Source organism: Haemaphysalis longicornis, unplaced genomic scaffold (assembly GCF_048455015.1).
Source record: "Haemaphysalis longicornis isolate Haplotype H1 unplaced genomic scaffold, Haemaphysalis longicornis Haplotype H1 scaffold_12, whole genome shotgun sequence".
Lineage (NCBI taxonomy): Eukaryota > Metazoa > Arthropoda > Arachnida > Ixodida > Ixodidae > Haemaphysalis > Haemaphysalis longicornis.
Window position 1 is genome coordinate 83,027,068 of NW_027526225.1, and position 19,056 is coordinate 83,046,123.

General features: G+C 48.5%; 1 protein-coding gene across 1 annotated transcript in view; it reads left to right on the top strand.

Annotated features, from left to right (window-relative positions):
* Rictor (rapamycin-insensitive companion of Tor) overlaps positions 1 to 18,487 on the top strand; it is a 61,359-nt gene extending 42,872 nt beyond the window's left edge. Inside the window, exons 24-28 of the mRNA XM_077693606.1 lie at positions 2,034 to 2,238; positions 4,684 to 4,788; positions 12,964 to 13,087; positions 13,196 to 13,337; positions 17,079 to 18,487. Of these exons, the coding sequence (XP_077549732.1) occupies positions 2,034 to 2,238; positions 4,684 to 4,788; positions 12,964 to 13,087; positions 13,196 to 13,337; positions 17,079 to 17,159 (657 nt within the window). The 3' untranslated portion in view covers positions 17,160 to 18,487. The remainder of the gene's footprint in view (positions 1 to 2,033; positions 2,239 to 4,683; positions 4,789 to 12,963; positions 13,088 to 13,195; positions 13,338 to 17,078) is intronic.
* Positions 18,488 to 19,056: the final 569 nt, after the last annotated feature.

Sequence of the window (19,056 nt, forward strand, 5' to 3'; positions counted from 1 at the left end):
GAAGAAAATCCCGCGCCATCTCCACTAACGTGAAACCTGGGGAGGGGTGAGGCATGCAGTGTATGGGTGTATTCTTGGCGCCTTAGCATTTTTGCCAACGGAGATGAAACCGTTGGGGGTAGAGGTGTACAGCTTTGCTGTAAAAGTCTCGTGTCTTTGAAGCACGAAGCTCTCTGGCGCGAGGCGTAAGCGAGTGTCCCGGTGCTTTTATAGTATGCGGTACGTCCTGGCGCGAGGCATAAACGAGTTTCCCGGTGTTTTAGTACCGTGACTACACGAGACAACGATTACAATGACGGCAGGAGACGCCAACAACTCCAGCCCATAAGGGGCTTCGTCCCTAAAAGGCAGTAAAGTGTAGAAACCGGTTGGACTCTGTCAGCAGATTACTGTGCCGTGAACACAAATACAGTCGAACCCAGATATATCGAACAGTCCAAACGTCCCGTTGAAAATTCTATGCCAAAGAAAATGTTTTGTATATATAGAATTATCGATATATCGAACAACTTTGCGATCCCCTTGGAGTTCGATATATCCGGGATCAACTGTATACCACTCATGCAAGCAGCAGTTGCTTATTCGGTTCGATTTTAATAAAACATAGTTGATAGCCTGCGCCTGTGTCATACGTTTCTCCTTCTGATTTTTTTTTTTTTTTTTTTTTTTTTTGTTACACTGAACCAGTACCAACTCGCTCAGTTTGCCGCTCTTCTAAGTTGCTTATGGACAAAGAACATTCTTAAGTGTGAAAAGTGGGTATTTTAACCCCATGAACGTTCCTGCACTACGATTTCTGGTGTCACGATTCAGTAGTGGCAAATTGGTTCGATAATTATGCGAGAGGAAAGGTCTACAAACAACCGAATAGTTCTGTCTCCTTGCTGCAGCTTCAATGGTTGCTCCCTTGGGGCTCCGTTATTCTTGTTCTTCTTTGGCTTCATTTTTTCCCCCTTTGTTTTCTTTGAATGAGCAGCAACTTAATCTTTGATCTTGCCATAGAATTAATTGTCTAGCATGTTCTCTGCTGTCATGGAGCAAATTCTTTTCTTTGAGGTCAATATCTTTAGACCTGCTGTCAGGGCTTTCACATGCTTCCAAAACGTAATAATACTATAAACCTAAAACATTAGACTAAGAAACCACGGTGCAGTGAAAGGAAAAGAGTGGCTGACTTTTGGGCCAACTGCTAAGATTGATGCACCAAAATTCAGACGTGACAGAGTCGGGAAGTAACCACAAACAACTGGGCACTACCGTAAAATTTCGAGCAAGCTGTAGGCAAGGATCACCGGCGAAATGGGGAAGGGGCGCTATCCCGGAATAGCACCAAAATTCAAGATGGCGGCAACAAAGATCCCCTGCCAGGAAAAAAACAACACACACGGACTAAAATTTTGCCAAAGAATGTTAGTAATTACTATCCAAACCATCATAAGACTCCTCCAAGTCAGCCAATAGAATAGTTTGCAGCATTCCACTTGAAGTCCGTTCCGGAATGCATGGCTGAACCAACACCACCAAAAGAAAAACGAGAAATGGCTGGTAGAGATCGGCTTTTAACCGGGATTGGATTGCATTGGATTATAGACTGGCCGTGGCATACCAGTGTTGCTTGGTGGCGATAGATCTCTGGATGCAGAGCAAAGGGGAGGGGGGGCTCTTTCCCGGAATTTGCAGAAATTTTAATTCATTTAACAGTGGATTTAAGGGGGTTGCTTACACGGGTGGGGACGCTTGTTCGGAATTTCACGGCACTTTAATTAGTACATGCTCAGCGAGTACGGCAGCGTAAACAATCCAGTGGCGGAGGGTGACAAGTGTCGTGTCTGTCCTCTTTGCTGCGCTCTGTTTACACTGCTTCACTGAGCTGAAACCAAGTCCCGAGAGTGCTTGGGAGACAAGGGAGGTCCTGTTTTGGGTTTTGTTTTTTTTTTGTTGCAAAGACCTCTACAGCAAAGACCTCTACTGTGTAGGCTGGTGGGCAGAATGGTGGCCCATGTGTGAAGGGGTGCCCCCCTGTCTGTTTGCAGGTGTGCGATGACGTCCGGCCACCCACGGACGGGGCCGCGGAGGAGCCCCCGTCCCCTCCCCTTCTCCCTGAGCAGCAGTCGGTGGAGGAGCCCGAGCGGAGCGATGGCTTTGAGCTGCACACCCCGCAGGACTGCCTCCTCTGCCACAGCGTGGAGAGGGTGGCCCGCATGAAGAGGGAGCGTGCTGGCGGGCCGGACAACCCCGGTGGGTCAGCCCCTCCCCCCCCTCTCGTGCCCACCGCATCTCTAGTCCATCCTTGTTGGGCACTGCTTCAGCCGCACGTGCTTGCATGTAACACGACCATGCGGTCGCGACTAAGATAGCATGGCGCGGGTTCAAGACTAGACACGAAAACATTTTTGATTTTGACTTTGAGAAATTGTAGAAGGAAAAAACTGCAATGACAGCTGCCCGCTACACATACATGACGGCGCCACGGCGTCAGCTGGGCACATTCGCGTGACTTCGACTGGATACAGATTGGCTGTAGCTCTGGCTAGGCGAATTAGGCCTGCGCCTCACATAAAGTCTGCCTGCCGAATTGTTATCACCAGCAAACAATGGCGTCCACCTATGAGTCTACTTTTGTTTTGGGTGGTGGCGTGGGCGCGCGGCGCACATTTTCGGTGCTACTAAGCGTCCTGAATGCATACAAAGCTACAGGTAGCTGGCGTTATGCTTATTTTATTGTAAAACAAATGTTCAAGCCCAGCCCCGATGAGCGAAAATTTCGTTGAAGCGAAAGCAAGCCAAACAAATGGTTCGTTGTGGCGGGCACTTTGTCGCAGTGACCTCTAGGGCTAACTGATGGGGAATTGGAAATATTTCGTTGAAGCGGAGTTTGGTGTAGCGGGGCTTTACTGTAATATGCGCTGAAATCAAATTCTTATATGTTGGCCGGCGTGTTTCGGCGCTTTCTTCCCATGGTGCCTTTTTATTTGTTCTCTTCACTCACAAACACAGGGTGGTTCGATCAGCTGAGCCAATATGCCCTGTGCCAGTGCCCATCTGGCTCTCAACACTGCCTTTTGTGTACCTATTTCCTAGCTCTCAGCTTCACCGCAACGCCTCGCGATGCCCGTGTTTGCCTTTAACCAGACAAGAGGTGCATCTCAGCCGCTCACAGTCAAGCTATAATGGTTGCACAGACTTCCCAACCCCTTTTCACCCATGTTTGGAGTGTTTAAAGAAACGGACGACCCAAACGCATCGAATGCGTCTTCTCTCAGGCAGCCGTGGGCGAATCCCCCGGCCGTGCCCACTCGATTCCTGAGTGTAACGCCACTTCCGGCCGGCCGTAATGGCCGCCCTTTTCTCCAATTTCGGTTTGGAAAAGAGCAATTTTTTATCTTCGTATACAATGCAGCGACACACATTTAAGCCTCCAAATTTTGCACGTAGCGCCTTTCAAGTTAATACTACCGGAACACAGTGCATTTAAGGGGCCGAAAATTTCATTGCAGTTGCTCTTTAGACCTCAATATAATGAAGACATAAGAAACAGCACTTTGCTTCATTATAATGGAATTTTTTTTATCGAAATTCTTTACCTGTCATGCACAAACGTTACCAGTGTACTTGCCAGTTGCAAGGACTCATTTAGAGCACGCGTTACCTTCTGTGAAAGTGAGTGGCATTGTCCAGGGTGGCGGTGTATTATAATGGTGATTTATGCGATGACTGTGATGTATTTTAAGTGCAGAGCACTTTAGGAGCTCGCCTTGTTGTCATCCTTCGTTGTAACGTTTGATGTCAAGTGACTGCTGGAATCGGGCGCCGCAGTGAGAGAACGGACCCAAGTAGAGCACGGCGTACCGTCATTGGGCGTTCCGCAGAGGCTTCGAAACCAAGCGGTTTAAATAGTCGTCGTAGGCGTTCGAAACTCGTGAACCGCTTTCGCTTGTCATACATCTCCGTGTTGTTTAGCGCAAAGAAAACCGCAGGAGGTACATTTGAGGCAAAATATACGTAATTAACCGGCAGCGCTCGCGTTCATTTAGTTAGGAACGCTCGTTGGGTTAATTTTTTAAGCGAAAAAAAGTGGCAGTGCAACGACAGCACGTGCGGGAGGAAAAGCAAGCACAGAAAGAACAGAACTCCCAATGGCGCAGTTTCAGGCAGGGGGCGTGCGAGCGCTGCGAAGGCGGGAAATTTGAAATGCATTGGGTTGGTAGCAGTGAGTGGGTAACGGCGCTACAGCCAATTATGACAAATCACTGCTCTGCACTTCCGACAGCTTTCATGTTGAGTGGGACGGTTTTAATTTGTTTTAATTTTTCGAGAACATTTGTTACACACTGGCTGGTGTGGCGTAAACAATCACTAGACCAAATTCTGCAGTTTAACCCTTTTCATTAATGCTTCTAAATTCAGTCGATGCATTGTAAGCATCTGTATTGTCATCTGCTGCACTTTGCCATACCGTTCTAGTCCCCTACCTTTGATGTGCAGTCATGGAGAAATTGTTGTCTCAGCTAAGCTTCCCTATTCTGACTGCAAAGTCCCGAGGGAGGGTGGGACTCTGTCCTGTGCTGGGGCCGACTGGCAGTGTTTTGGTTGTGTAGCTGTTGAGGCACTGCTGTCTCGACCAGCCAGCTGACAGGCCGGTCTCTATTGCTTACAATTTGTTGCGGGCTTTTGTCGTTTCAGTTGGGCCAGTGGGCGGAGCGGCTGCCATGGGTGACCACTGCAATGGGAAGGCCCGAGAGGCAGTGGCTGCTGAAGCCTTCCCCTTTTCTCGTTCTAGTCAAAGCAGTGAGTGTGGATTCCAACCTTGACCCTTGGTGTGGCCATTTACTGGGTTTTGTCTCACTCGGTGCATGGACGTTTTCACCGAGGATTCCTGAACTTTATTCACAAGACTTGTTTGATTGTGTGCCTGTGAATTTTCTAAAGTTTCAAATTACAAGTAAATCCAGTAAACCCCCCCAGGAAGCAAAGTTCACCCTCCTGTCTTGCTTCTTGCTGTGTGCGTTAGGCCTCCAATTGTGCTGTGATAATAAGAGGACGTGCGTCTTCAGCACGGGTCGTTAGGAGCTTCATACACTGGCTGCTTCTGCTCCATTTTGCCTCAGCATCAACTGTTTCGGTGTGCGTGTCTCTTTTAACGTTGACTGCAACAGCTCCCTCCACCGTACGTGGGGGGTCAGGTAGCAGTGGAATCTCACAAACATCATGCAGCCAGCACACCTGTGCTTTTGCATCCTCACACTCAAAGGGGCCATGCAGACAAAACACAAGTTTTGTTCATTCGAAAAGATTGCCTCGTTAGAACCATACGGACACCACTTTTGACGTAAACTTCGCTCGAATAAGCTATATAATTAGTAATTAGGAGAAAAAGGAACGACCATGTGATCGACTAGCTCATTTCCTGCAACAGAATCTATGATGTCATATGCGCAGGCTATGCGATTGGCTGAGGGCGGCAAAAGCAAATGCAAATTAGGCAGGGCTTATGAGTTGCAGAACGAGCTATTTGCGCTTGCATTTACGGCACATTCTTTTTATAACAGCAAGAATGGTGGGGTAAACCATGGAAGTTATGGAAATACACATGAACATAGAAGTACTGTGTGCACTCTGTTGTTTTAGCTGCACAGCAATGTGGCGCTTGGGGTTGTCTCAGACGACAGTGGCTGATTGGTGCAAGTCTTACATGACCATACTTGTCAAGCGAACACCATCACATGTTTCACGAAACGATTATTTCCTCCCTGAACAAAAACAAGCCAGGTACAAAAATGGTGAAAAAGAAAAGCAGAAAATTGCCCGCCGCAGTATGGTGGCACCATCTAGATTTACTAACAGTAAACAAGGCCCCCCAGACACGGCCGGACTGGAGCAGCGGCGAGCGCGCACTTTCATACGGCCTGCGCACCCAAGAAGGAACCCATACAGCAGATTCTTTACAGTGGGGGCGCTTCGAACCAACCCTCTGCCCTTCCAACCCGCCTTTCTGTTAGTCGACGCATCGCCTCTGGCCGAGCAGTTTTGTGTTTTTGACAGTGCGCTTCGCTGCCGGCGGGCCGCTCAGCCCGACCGGAGCGTGAATAGCAGAATCACGTTTAGCGAAGCGATAACCCTATCTCCCTCGACGGGAAATCATTCGCGTCACTGGTCGTGCCCTGTGCGTGTGCAAACCAAGACATCATCCGAAAGGAAAAATAAAAAAATAAGAAATGATATTTCAGTCACGGAAAGTGCCGTGTTTATTTGCCTGTCTCACCATTTTTATATAATACAGTCGCTGATAAGATATGAAGACCTCGCATATTTTTCGTCATGCGCCCCGCGTTGAAATGTTTCTTTCAAATGTTTGATTCGGTGCTTCCGAATGATAATGTTAGGCTGTTTGACCCTAATAGACCGAAAATTCAGAAGGGGGTAAGGAATCAACTATTTTAAGAACGCCCATGTAAATTAACACTGGCAGGTATCACCTGTAGCCACGGCAGGGCTAAGGCAGCGGCAAATCCGCGCGCACCGCTCCTCTACCCCGCCCGTGTTGTGGGTCAACTGGCGAGGGTTGGTCCGAAGCGCCACAAACTAGCGGCGGTGAAAGGTGGGAACTATACCCGAAGCGCAGGCCGTATGAAACTGCGCGCCCGCCGCTCCTCCAGCCCGGCCGTGCCCCAGAACATACGATTATTGCAGACGTCACGAAAATGCACGATTTGGCGGGATAATCAAAATTTTAGCTTAAATTGATTAATTTGTCAGGGAATAAAGCACTTTTCTTTTCCGGACAAGCACTGGGGGCACCACGAAACACGAAATCTTCCGAATAAAACAAACTTGTATTTTGTTTGCAGAGCCCCTTTAAAGGGACCCTGCAACACATGCCATCGACTACTAGTAATGTATTTTGGTATGAAGTCTATTGTCCCAGGAATCTCCTCCCGCAATAATTATGAAAATCCGTTCACAATTAACGAAACTACGCGTGATGAGAAATCGCGCATAATCGTTCCCTCTCAACTCGACCGCGGACAACGCGACGAAAGCTGCGCGCTCTCTCCCGGAGAGGGGGGGGCGGCTCGCGGCGTTCTCTTCGACGGCCTTCGATATATCACATGCCGGGTAGTTTTCTCCTTTTCTCCGCATCACGGAGGGGCCGATTTCCGGTCTGGTGCCACAAAAAAGCAGGCATGGGTGCCTGCTCGCAAGTGCGCGCTCGGGCTGGTAGGGCGTTTTTGAAGTGAAGCAATAAACTTTTGTAGTCGAGTGGTCCCGTTGAAAGGGAAGTATTGAGCTCATCACTCAAATTCCGAGCGCACTCAAAATACAAAAGAAACGGCAAAACTGTGCCTACAGGTTCAAGCATAGAAGAGGTTCGTACACAGCGATGACGACGACGGAAATGGGATAATCAAGCAGCGAAGTTGACCAGTGACAGCCGATCGGGCAGCCATGGCCTATGTGACGTCCCTTAGGCCATGCCAGGGTTTGCATAATGAGGACAACTGAAGAGAGAGCGGTTGGTTTTTCCGCGTCTTTCACATCGATTTGCACGCTCACCGCTTCACGTGCACGTGTAATACCGTATTTACACGATTGTAGGTCGACCCTTTTTTTCAAATATGACAATCCAATGTTGGGGGGTCGACTTAGAATCGAAATGGAACCGTTTACCGCTAGTAACGGCAAGAGAAACAAGAAATCGGGGGTGCTACGAGGTGGGGACAGCTTTGCACCCTCTTTCCCATGGTTATGGTCTAAAGCGTGAACCGCATGGGGCGTTTTGTGCTCGCGAAACTGCGCCGCGCTGACACTGCCGCGAATGCCACCCGCGCGCGCTAGGCGATCGGCGGCGGCAACATGGCGGCGTCACCAGGTGCGCGTAGCTTCAGCGACCGCTTCTAACCGCACTTTAAGATATCACTGAAGGCACAAACAAAGGCGTTTGAGCAGGAAAGGAGAAATGTGGTCGAAAACGACACTAGCATCATCCGCGCCGCCACCGTGGTAAGCCTAAACATCTCCGGCGGCGCCAGCCAGCTGTCCCGACTTCCGAGCGCTTTCAAACTGCCGGCATGAAGAGGGCGCCTCCCCAATGGGAGGCGCGCTCTTCGTCAGGCTTCTCCCACTGCCGCGCTCGTCACGCGTAATACCGAGGTAAAACCAGTATTTGCTGCCGCGCGCGCGTGGAATCGTTGACGCGGGCGTCGCCGCGCACGAATCGCGTGCAAAAACGCGTCAAGAAGCGTTTTATTCGTCTCTAATAAACAAAATGAGTATTAGCAAATCCCTTGATTCAATGCACGGCGCTAACGCAGCCCAAATCATATCAGATTGTTCAGTACACTTCCGAACGCGATGGTGGGAGGTTAGTCGCTCAAAAGAAATCGCGAGCGGCCGCTTCCGTCAGCCGCCATGTTTGTTTTGGTATCGCGCGGCAGTGGCGACAGTGGCCGCTGCCGGTTGCTTCGATGGTTGTCATCTCGCAGCGAATGTTTTTTCCCGCTCAACCCACGGCGCATGGTTATTCCGGGTGCCTATACAAAAGCTTTTCTTTTTTAACAAATACCGCGCATACCGCGAGCGCACCACTCTTGTGGAGCCGCCGTGTGGGTCGACGGAAAAGCTTCTCTTTGTGATACGATTTTCTAAGCGGCGCTGGCATTTTTTTTTTTTTTGAGAGGTGCCATTTTTTGGGGGTCGACCTACATTCGAGTCGACTTACAATCGTGTAAATACGGTATTTGGCTCGGGTATTCCCGGCAGTGTAATCTAAAAGTCGCGCAGGTTTACTTGCACTGCTCAAAGAGTGTTGCAGGGTCCCTTTAAGGGGGGACGAGGGTCTTAAAACTAACTTTTTTTATTTATGTGTAGAAACTTATGAAAATTTACACACAAATGTATTTTTCTCTGTAGATTTCAAATATGCAATTATATTTGAGCTGCTGCTGTTGGTTTGAAAGTTATCATGCAAAGTCTAAACCGTAATTAGGTAATTTCTTACGCATCTTTAATGAACTTTCGCATTGCATTTTGTAGCTTTTTATTACATGAATTGATAGCCAGAGAGTTCCCATACCCGATGACATTCTTCTTTTTTGTCTAAAGTCGTGGCACCCCAAAAAAATATGTCAAGTATACAAGATGGCAGTATTCAATATTTTGGCTCTTCAAAATAACTGCAAGTCATTAATTATGCATGGCCTAAATAGAAAAACGAAGAATGTCATCGGGTGCCTCAGGTTGTACTGAAAAAAACGGTACCAAGATTAACCTTATGAAGCAAAAAGAAGTTTCCAAAAAGCTGCGTAAGGCTGACGGAAACGACCAAAAATATGAAACTGAGAAAACTGCATTTGAAGTTTGGCCATATGTGTTATGAAATGAACGGTCAGTAGCGTAACTGCAGCATTTCCATATAACAAAGACATGTTCTTCCCATTTCCAAATCTCTCTTTGGATTCCAAAAATGTCAACTACAACTGGAGATACCAGAGGCCAAGTAACGTACACCATCAGGAATTCAGCAAAATTTATCGACTTCAAATCAATCGGCGTCTTGCTGGCGTTGTGAAATCTGGTGTCGTCTCACTGGCGTTGTGAAAACTGCAACAGTCCTTCGTAAACTGGCATCATTCATTACATTGCACTTTTTTACCCAGAATATTGGGTACGGCGGAGGAGGGAGGGATGAAACTTGCTTCAGCTGCCCTCTTTTTTTTTTGTTCTTCGTTGAGGCTCTTTTAGTCGTGGTTTTTGCGCAGGAAGTTTGAGAGGATACAGGGGTCAAATGCAGGGCAGAGAGGATACAGGGGTCAAACGACTTGATGTTTTTTTGGGGAAAAAAAGTAGCCGAAGGGCAAGCTTCGTTGGCCTATGGCAGTATGGCAGGAAACATTCGGGCGATCCTTTGACAAAACACTGAGCTTTGATTTTGCAACACTGAAGTTTTAAGTGGGTGGGTGGGTGGGGGGTTCACAAGTTGTAGAAGGCTTGCTGTACCACTCCAATGTGTGACGATCGTCCCCTGGTCATCCACATGCCATCAAACATGACATCAATGTTGTTTGGCGGCTGAGCAAGGTCCCTGTACAAGCCCTTGACGACACACACACTAGCTATTTGCTTCAGAGGCTGCTGCAGTGTCCTCGCAAACCTGGACCACTTTTTTCAAGTGCGCTTGGAACGTCTTGAGGTGTAGGCTTGCCTCTGTGGGATAAGTTCATCCCAGCACAAAAATCCGACAGAGCAGAGCAGACCCCTTTTCCGATGCTTTGAATACTTTTCAAGGCCGTTATGTTTACCTCGAAAGGAGTGATGTTGCCAGATTCTTCGGTCCTTGGTGACGAAAAACACTCCACACGATGTTCGTAAACCGAGCACGTCACCTGGAGCCTCACGGCGAGTCTGTACTGCCTGTCAGCCGTCTCAAATCCGGCTCCGCCAGTCCGCACCGGACAGGCGCAAAAAGGTCTTTCAGCACTGCCATATCCACTAAGACAAAATCTGTGCCGGAATTCTACCTCCGAGTGCGACAGATCCGGTTCAAGGAGATCGAATTTCCGCTGCGTTGGTGATTTGGTCTCATCTGCCGCGCTTGATCTCGTCTGCGTGTTCCGTACGCGCGGCGATCTCCTCCGCCATGTAATACCTTGTGTCAAGTAGACAAGACGTGCTTGGACCAGGTCTGGATTCCCGAAGTAGTTGGTCAGGCGATGGGAAAGGCGAAGCAATACGAGGCGGCGAACAATTTTCATCCGGCTGAGTCGAGCGGCCCGAAGTCGCACTATGCGGGCGGACAATGCTTTCGCTTCCTGTATGCATGACGGGTCGTCCTCTTCGAACGTACGTCTCCTGGCATCAGTCACGAATGTGTGCGATGAAAGAATCCAAAGAAACCGCGAAAATGTCTAGCAAAACTAATCTAAGCGAGCGCTGCGCCAGAAGAGCGGACTCCGTCAGATGTGGGTAGCAGATGCCATGATGGCGAAAGAAAAAAAAAAACCTGACGTAGCAGTCGTGCCGACCAATGGGAGGCGTCAAACGATGAACTCAAACCGCGCGCGCGCGCTGCAGCCAATCGGCGGCTCAGAAGGCGCCTTCGGAAAACCGGCAAGGGCGGTCGTTCTACTAAAGCGACGCCATTTTGAGATGTAGCAGAATACGCACAAAGAAACAAGCTTCAAAACAAGACCAAGATGGCGGTGATCGGTCGGCTGCTTCGCCTGCGGCGCGGGAATTTGAAACAACTTTTGCCCGATTCGGGGCATTTCGTGGCCCCCGAGGCGTTTCAAAACATGATTTTCGAGTATTTCCCGATCGAATTTAGTAGGGATGGGCGAATATAGATTTTGAGGTTCGAAGCGAATTCGAAGCGAATAGTGATTTGGTCGAATAATTTCGAATCGAATAGTTCGAATAGTACACATTGCAAATCACAAAGACAAATGAGCAACTTGTGACCTGACTAATGTACACAATTTTTTCTAATAATTAGAACTCACGTAGGCACAGCATTGTGCAAAACTATTACCAGTTGAACATTTATTGCAAAATCTTACACACAGCTTTCCTTTGCTGTATTCACAAGTTTTCATGAAGAAATGCCTGTTGCGCCACATGCTCTAGGTGCAGCAGTTTCCGCCGGCTGCTCATTCATAGAGTTCCTGTATATAGCTCCCGCAGGGAGCTAAGAGTTGCGCGACCGACCGCCATCTTTGTTATCCGGATTGCTGCGGGAAAGCCGCCCGTCGCGGGTGAAGGAGCCTCGCCGCCACGCTTCCGACGGCGGCCGACGCGGGGTGGGGGCGCTTCGGTCGGCGGCGCCTCACGCTTCTGCTGCTGCTGTTCCTGGGCGGGGCGTGGTGCCGCCCGCGTCGGCGGCTGCGGCGCAGCCGTAGTGGGAGCTTCTCTGCGCGGCATGGATAACCGGAGTGTCGCAATCACGGCGGCGCGTGGAAAAGGGTCGCGCGACTCTTAGCTCCCTGCGGGAGCTATATACAGGAACTCTACTCATTCACAAGTTTAAGCGCCGCCTAGGAGCTCCGCTAAAAAAAGAAGTATTGTAGCCACTAGTATCCTCGGCCGTAGCCAAGCAAAGCGCAAGTGGCTGGCCGCCATTTTGAATAGGCTCGCTTAGTGCGGCGTACCCATAGGCGTACTGCCGCACTGAGCGAGCCTATTCAAAATGGCGGCATGCCTATTCAAAATGGCGGCCTGTACAAGTCTGCTGGCTTGGTGCCGCTATGTTCGGAGCGGTGTCGTTTCAGTGCCGCCTTTTTTTTTAGCCTAAAGTGTGCTGGCGGCCGAGAGCTTCGTCGAACCTCTAGGCAAGGCAGCAACTCGGCAGTGCCGGCACTGATAATAGAAATGTCCGCGTTGGTGGGTCTTGAGCCAAGCCTGGGGTAACTCTCGGAAAGCTTGACCGAAAAGCTTGGCTTTTAGCTGCCTATTCGGGAGCATCGAATAATTCGAAAATATCGAATACCTGCATTCGGATCGAAGCGAATAACGAATAGAGAGCTATTCGATCGAATATTCGACAATACCGAATATTCGCCCATCCCTAGAATTTAGCGTTTATATTTTGAAGGAAGGTGCTTGAAGGTACAATTATTCCAAAAATTAGATTTTCTCAAAATCGACATTTTGGCCATTTCTGACCATGCTAAGACCCGCGTCCTCCCTTAAACAGACGTAGGTGTCCTGTACAATTTTTTTTTTTTCGCCCTGGAAGCTGGAAAAGAGCACAAATATTGCTGCGTACGCTACCACTCTATCTGAGGTGTCTTTTGTGCTTAGTAGAAACGTAGATGGAGGGTGACAGTGCCCCTGGTGTAACACTGGTGTGAAAGCATGCCTTCAAATGTGGCGGTGTGTCGGGGCTAGAAATGGCTCGGGCGTGCACATCTGGGGCAGCCCCACAGTCCAGACGTGTTGAGGAAATCGTTGTGTGTGCTGGCCGTGCAGGGAAGAACAGGCGGCCGAGTGACAACGACTACGACGCGGTTGCCGTGCGGCGGGAAATGCTCAAGTACATCGCCAACCTCAACAGCTCGGTCGTCATGAAGGGCTCGGAGCAGGCCCTGCTGACGTGAGCGCCGCTTTCTCTGTCGTCTCGTCTGTCGTGAAGCCTGTGTTCATGAGTGTGAGGCAGTTTGTTACGAGGTGCCCGCGTCTGAGCCTGCCCGCCCAAACGCAGGCTGAAGCAGAAGTACCCGGGGGCCTTCCAACAGGACGTGTGCCTGTACTCGGAGGTGTGCTTGCTGATGTCGCGGTACCGGTACCGGCTGGCCGCCCGCACCCTCGTCCAGGAACTTTTCTTCGACCTTCGCCTCGAGCAGGTACCACTTGCTACACTAAAACCTCGTTACAAGTGAAACTGTTACAAAAGACACTTGGTTATTATAAGAGACATTTGAATGAAGGCGGTTTGGTCGGTTTTCCTATGTTCCCCATGTTAGCAACATTGCTTACAAGAGACCTTGGTTACAAGAGACACGTTTTTTTGGATCCCTTGAGTGTTTCTTTAATGAGGTTACCTGGCTCCCACCTGACTGGAACATTGGAAGGAGTAATGCTACAGGAAAGAGCACTCGCGCCGAAGTTCGATTTATAATTGACTGTGTAGAGCAGTCTTCCTGTGATTACGGGCATCAAAAAGAGTATTACGGACACATAACACCTAAAGACATGATTGTGATGTCACTACTCTGTAATTGAGATAAGTTACAAACGCCACAGTAAAGATTTCCCCCAAGTCCAGTGGCGGTCAAGAACCTGATTGCCCGAGCTCCAGTTGATCTGGGCATTAGAGAGTCAGCACAGTCGTGTGCTTGTGTTACAGCAAAACAGCCAGCTAAATAGCACCTCCTTGTTGAGAAACCTAATTATGAGAGGGGCTATAATGAAACCGGAATTGCAAATTTGGTGTAAAATTGTTTAAGTCTGCACGTAACATTCATTCATGTCTCTCTTTCCTTTAAAGGACCCATGCAGACAAGATGCAAGTTTGTTTTATTCGGAAGATTTCGTGTTCTATAGTGCCCCCAGCGCTTGTTGAGAAGCAAAAGATGCTTTATTCACTGAGAAATTAATTTAATCAGTTTAAGTTCGAAGTTTGATTCTCCCACCAAATCGTGTGCCTTCATGTTGTCTGCAATGACATCACAGGAGCATCTCTGCAGCTGATTGCGGAGCAGTTAGTCAACCAAGATGGCGCCACCATACCGTGGCGGGGTGTTATCGGCCTTTGCTTTGTTTTTGACAGTATATGTATCTGGCTCGTTTTTCTCAAGGTAGAAAGTAATCGCTTCATGAAACATGGTGTTCTCTCGACAAATATGGTCCCGCAAGACACCCGTGCTTACGCCATTCGGCCAGTGTCGTGTGAGACAACCACAAAGCGCTGCTGTGCTGTGCAGCTAAAACAGCATACTGCGCACAGTACCAACAGCAGTACACATCAGTACTTCTACGCTTACCACACCATTCTTACTGCTATAAACAGAATGTTCCCTTAATTTAAGCGCAAACAGCCCGTTCGGCAAGCTTGTAAGCCCTGCCTAATTTGCGTTTGCTTTTGCCGGCCTCCGCCAATCGCAGAGCATTCTCGTGTGACATCATAGGTTCTGTTGTGGGAAATGAGCTGGTGGGTCTCATGGCCATTCCCTTTTTCCCTAATTATGTTGCTTATTTGAGCGAAGTTCACGTTAAAAGTGGTGTCAGTATGGTTCTAACGAGGCAATCTTTTGAATGAACCAAACTTTTATTTTGTCTGCTTGGCCCCTTTAACTCTTTCATTATGGCGCCATAGGCCATCGGACACGGAGTTCCGATGATTTCAAACGTCCTGCAAAAGCTAAAAACGGCGCCTGGCGGGCAACTAACCCCATCTGGCGTATTTATTGACAACTCATTTTTTTATTTTATTATGTTTTGTTGATATTTTGCGTGCAGAGACCGCGCCAAGAATGAAATTTGAACCCGCGATAGTGGCGAGTTGTGTGAAAACAGTGTCCACTGTATTTGGACTGTATTTATAAACAAAACGGGCTTCCTATCTGACGACTGCGGCTTTACACATTGATGTGTAGGGTCTGGACAACGTACGGTGGGGATATTTTGCCAAATGCACCGCATCATATCGCGTTACCACGTTCATGATAGCCTGGCACTCGTGTCAGATTACCGCTACGGAGCGATGCGCAACACTTCTCAAGAGCGCTGGTTTTTTTTTTTTTTTTCTTTTTTCTGTTTTTTTACCACTGAAGTGAAAAGGATTTTGTGTCAGAACACAAAAAAGTGTCCTTAGATGCATGACCGATTTACACTCGAGTGGCTTCGAGGAGTGGCACAGCCGTCAGTTCCGCAAGGTTAACGGGCCCACAAAAATACAAAACTTGGTGTACAGAGTTGATACAGTAGAATCTCGATGATACGATTCTGGGTGATACGAATTTCGGGATGATACGAATTTCTGAAAAGTCCCGGCAAAATTGCATTGTTTGCAATGGGAAAAATTTCGGCTGTTACGAACGGGTCTGCGCGGCCCGGCGGATGATACGAACGAGCCGGCGAGGGGCCCGACTGCCGAACAAGCAAGTGATGGCTCTCTCTCCCCATTTGTCACTCTTCTATCTCCAGAAACGGCCGGGCTGTTGTTTTCTGCTCGCGAAAACGCGCCCCGCACGCCCCATGCGCGCCGCGAAACCTCCCGCACGCTGCGCGCGCCGCGGCCGGCGGCGGCAACATGGCGGCGGCTTCGGCCGCGAAGTGGCACGGCCGCTTGAGCGACTGCTTCTAGCCGCTCTTTAAAATGCCGCTCAAGGGAGACACGAAGTTTCTTGTGCAGTAAAGGAGCTGATAACGTTGGCGAAAACGGTACTATAAAACGCCATCCGCGCCGCTAGTGAAAGCGCCCATAAAATATCTGCCGGAGTGCTAAGCCTAAACATCTCGGGCGGAGCCAGCGGGCTGTCTCGAGCGTTTCGCAAGTCGTCAGCGTCTTTTTCTGACCGAGGTAGGAGATACCGCGGGCGCGAAATCGTCAATGCGGCCGTGAAAATACAGCGCGCGCAAAGCCGAGGCGTGCGAATCGCGTGCAAAAACGCACCATGCGGTTCACGCTTGACTGTTGCGGCGTGTAGCGAGCTTGGACACCGGGAGTGAGGAGACAAACGCGAAGCTAGGCGAAGCGTTACGCGCTCCAGAAAGGACTGCTTTGTGACGTGGGGGTTTAAAAAAAAACAGAAAAAATCACGGATTTGTGCACGCGAAAGTAAGAAAAGAAATAAACGAAAACTTTTTTCAGCGCTCAATTTTTTTATCTGTGTTGGTTCATACGAATTTCGGATGATACGAATATTTTTCACGGTCCCGCGAGATTTGTATCATCGAGATTCTACTGTATATGTATTGAACCATAGCCAAGAAATGTAGGCGCAGTTTTTATATCTTAGAATTCTTAAAATAATTTTTAGGCTTATTACAATCGCCTATATACGTTGTGTGTATACTTTTTGTGCATTTTTTTTCTGATTATTTGACTAATAAACTGTAAGTAATTGTACCTTTCACAAAACTGCTGGTATGTGTTTGTAAGCGCAATCTATAAGCTACAATTCCATGCATAGCAATTCTAAATGTGTCCACTAGCTCAAGAGAAAGAAATAGTTTTGTGGAAGCACTCAAAATCGGCTGTTTTTCCGCCGTAAAGAAAGAGTTAAAGGGAAGTACACGTGCTCATAACCTGCTAATGATGTCTTGCTAACTTGTGATTGTGCCATTACGGCACTCACTGACATCACCAGATCATGCTGCCAGTATAGCGAAAGGGAAATAAAACTTTTGAATGGTTATTGTGTTTTTGGGACAAGAAGGGAGAAGAAAACTGCAGTGACAGGAAGAAGGATAGAAAAAAACGTGAGCAGTAATCTTCCACCTGCCTTAAACATTACCAGGCAGTTTTTGCTACTCTCTTCTTCCCGGTCTCTTCAGGGAGAGGCACCTTGAAGCATTGATGTGCAGGCGAGTTGGCGAGGCAGTGCGCTCCTCCTCACCAGTGCCCCTGTGTTCTGTTTCAGCAATTTCTCGAGGAAGCCGAGAACATCTTGAGGATACCCCACGTTGTGATGCTGCCACCCAAAGAAGAATCGGAAGCATGAGGGCATCCTCCATGCTGAGCCCCAATGCTGAGTGCACGGAGTTTTTTGAGAACAGTGCAAGCAGTGCTCCGGACAGAGGCCCACTGATGTTTGGGTGGCGGAGAGGTTGGCAACAAAGTGTGCCGCTGCCCCCCCAAACGGGCCAGTGCTGTCACAAAAGCCAGCACATATGTTCCAGGGGAAATGTACATTGAGAAAATGCTCAAATGTCGTCCATTGAGGCGGGTTTGTAGAGTTTGTTTTCCTGTGGCCTGTCCGAAAAGTGTAGCAAACCTTGTATAGTTGTGTGCAAATCTGTGTGGATGCAAAAGTCGCCCTGACAGAGCCTTGAAATGCAGTTGCGTTGAGTGTTCGGTTCAAGTTTTGCAAGTAGGAAGGAAATTTTTCACCATTTGTCTCTGCCCCTTCAGAGGGGCGTTTGTCTGTCGCAGCAGTACTCGCTGAGGAGCTTGGAAAGAAGTGGATGCGGCTGCTTTGTTTGTCTTTCTTAATGTGGCTTGGCTGCAGTGGGATTGCCGTGCAATCGAAAATTTTAAAACGCATTGTTGGAGCCCGTGAGGTTTTATTTGTTGCTGTGTGTCGGTGTTGCCTGGGTAAATATCTTGCAAGCGGTGCCTGTAAATATAAGTGCGCGTGTGTGTAAATAGAATGGGGCCTACTTTCGGCCGCTGTGTCTAGCACGCTTGGAGTGCTGTGTATTTATAACGGTTGGGTGCAGAAATTGTTCGCGCATGACGTGACATTGACTGGTGTGGAGTTCAGCCGCAGTAGTTGGTCCTGGTCGATTTCTACTTAAGCCAGCGAAGCATTGGATCGGGCATTTCTGCATTGTTTGCTGCTGGGAGGATATGTGGCTTGGCTGGTTGTTTTTGCTGTGTTGTAGCACAAGCAAAAACTGAGCTGAAAACTTAATTTTTGGGATCCTGGAACCAACTTTTGAGACACAGTGAAGATTGTGCGAAATCAGTGTCGGAATGCTTATCAAGATTCACACACACACACGGTCAGGCTCACCAAATTTCTACAAAAGGAGAGAATACATTTAGAAGGTTAAAATAGGGCAGGGGATTTTCTTGGGTTCACTATGTTTCACTTGCGTTAATGTAAACACCCGTTACAAAGGAGGCTTTGTGCCCGCTAGTATTTATTGGTTGCCCATGTGAACGCTGCCATTTGGGGGTGTGTTTGTATAAGCTGAGCAGATACAGCCAAGAGCGCTTTTACGCAGACCACAAGAGTTAGTTAGTGGTCCTGTGTGTTAGTGCACGTGCAACAGTTCAGCTTGGCTTGGACAGAAAGGAACAGCGGTGGAAGCACTACAGCCCAAGCCTGGCTGGGTTTCGAAAGCAGCTGAATGGCTAAACGAAGAAAGATGAGCGTACATCTCCCTCTGTCTGGAACGCCTACTTGTGCAAACATTTTTCATTTGTTATAGCAAAGATTTTCTTCTGCAACCCATGAAACCAAAAAAAGTCTCGTAGAACGAACAGAGGCTGTGCTCCACAATGCACAAGAAATGCGTTTTTCATACTGGGAGAAGTGGTGTTCTGGTCTTGCTGTACAGGATGTGTGCTAGTAGGGACAGCTGAACGGGTGGCACTCAGTGGCGTGTGTCTAACATTGGGCCCCTGTGGGCTGTTTAGGGTTTCGTGCCATGTGCCTTCCCTGCCAAGTACTGTGTGGACTTCCAGGATAGCGAAAGCTGTAAATAGAGTTACCACTATTTTCTTACGTGAGCAAAGACTCGCTTGTGCGATGCGGTAGCTTTTTGTGAAAAAGAGGAGGGGCTTTGTTGCGGCGACCAAAACATATCAAACAATATTGTTTCCCAGAGGTCCCTGTGTAAATATTGTATACCTTCATTTTAGTAAAGCCAGTATTGAAAAAATGTGTGCTG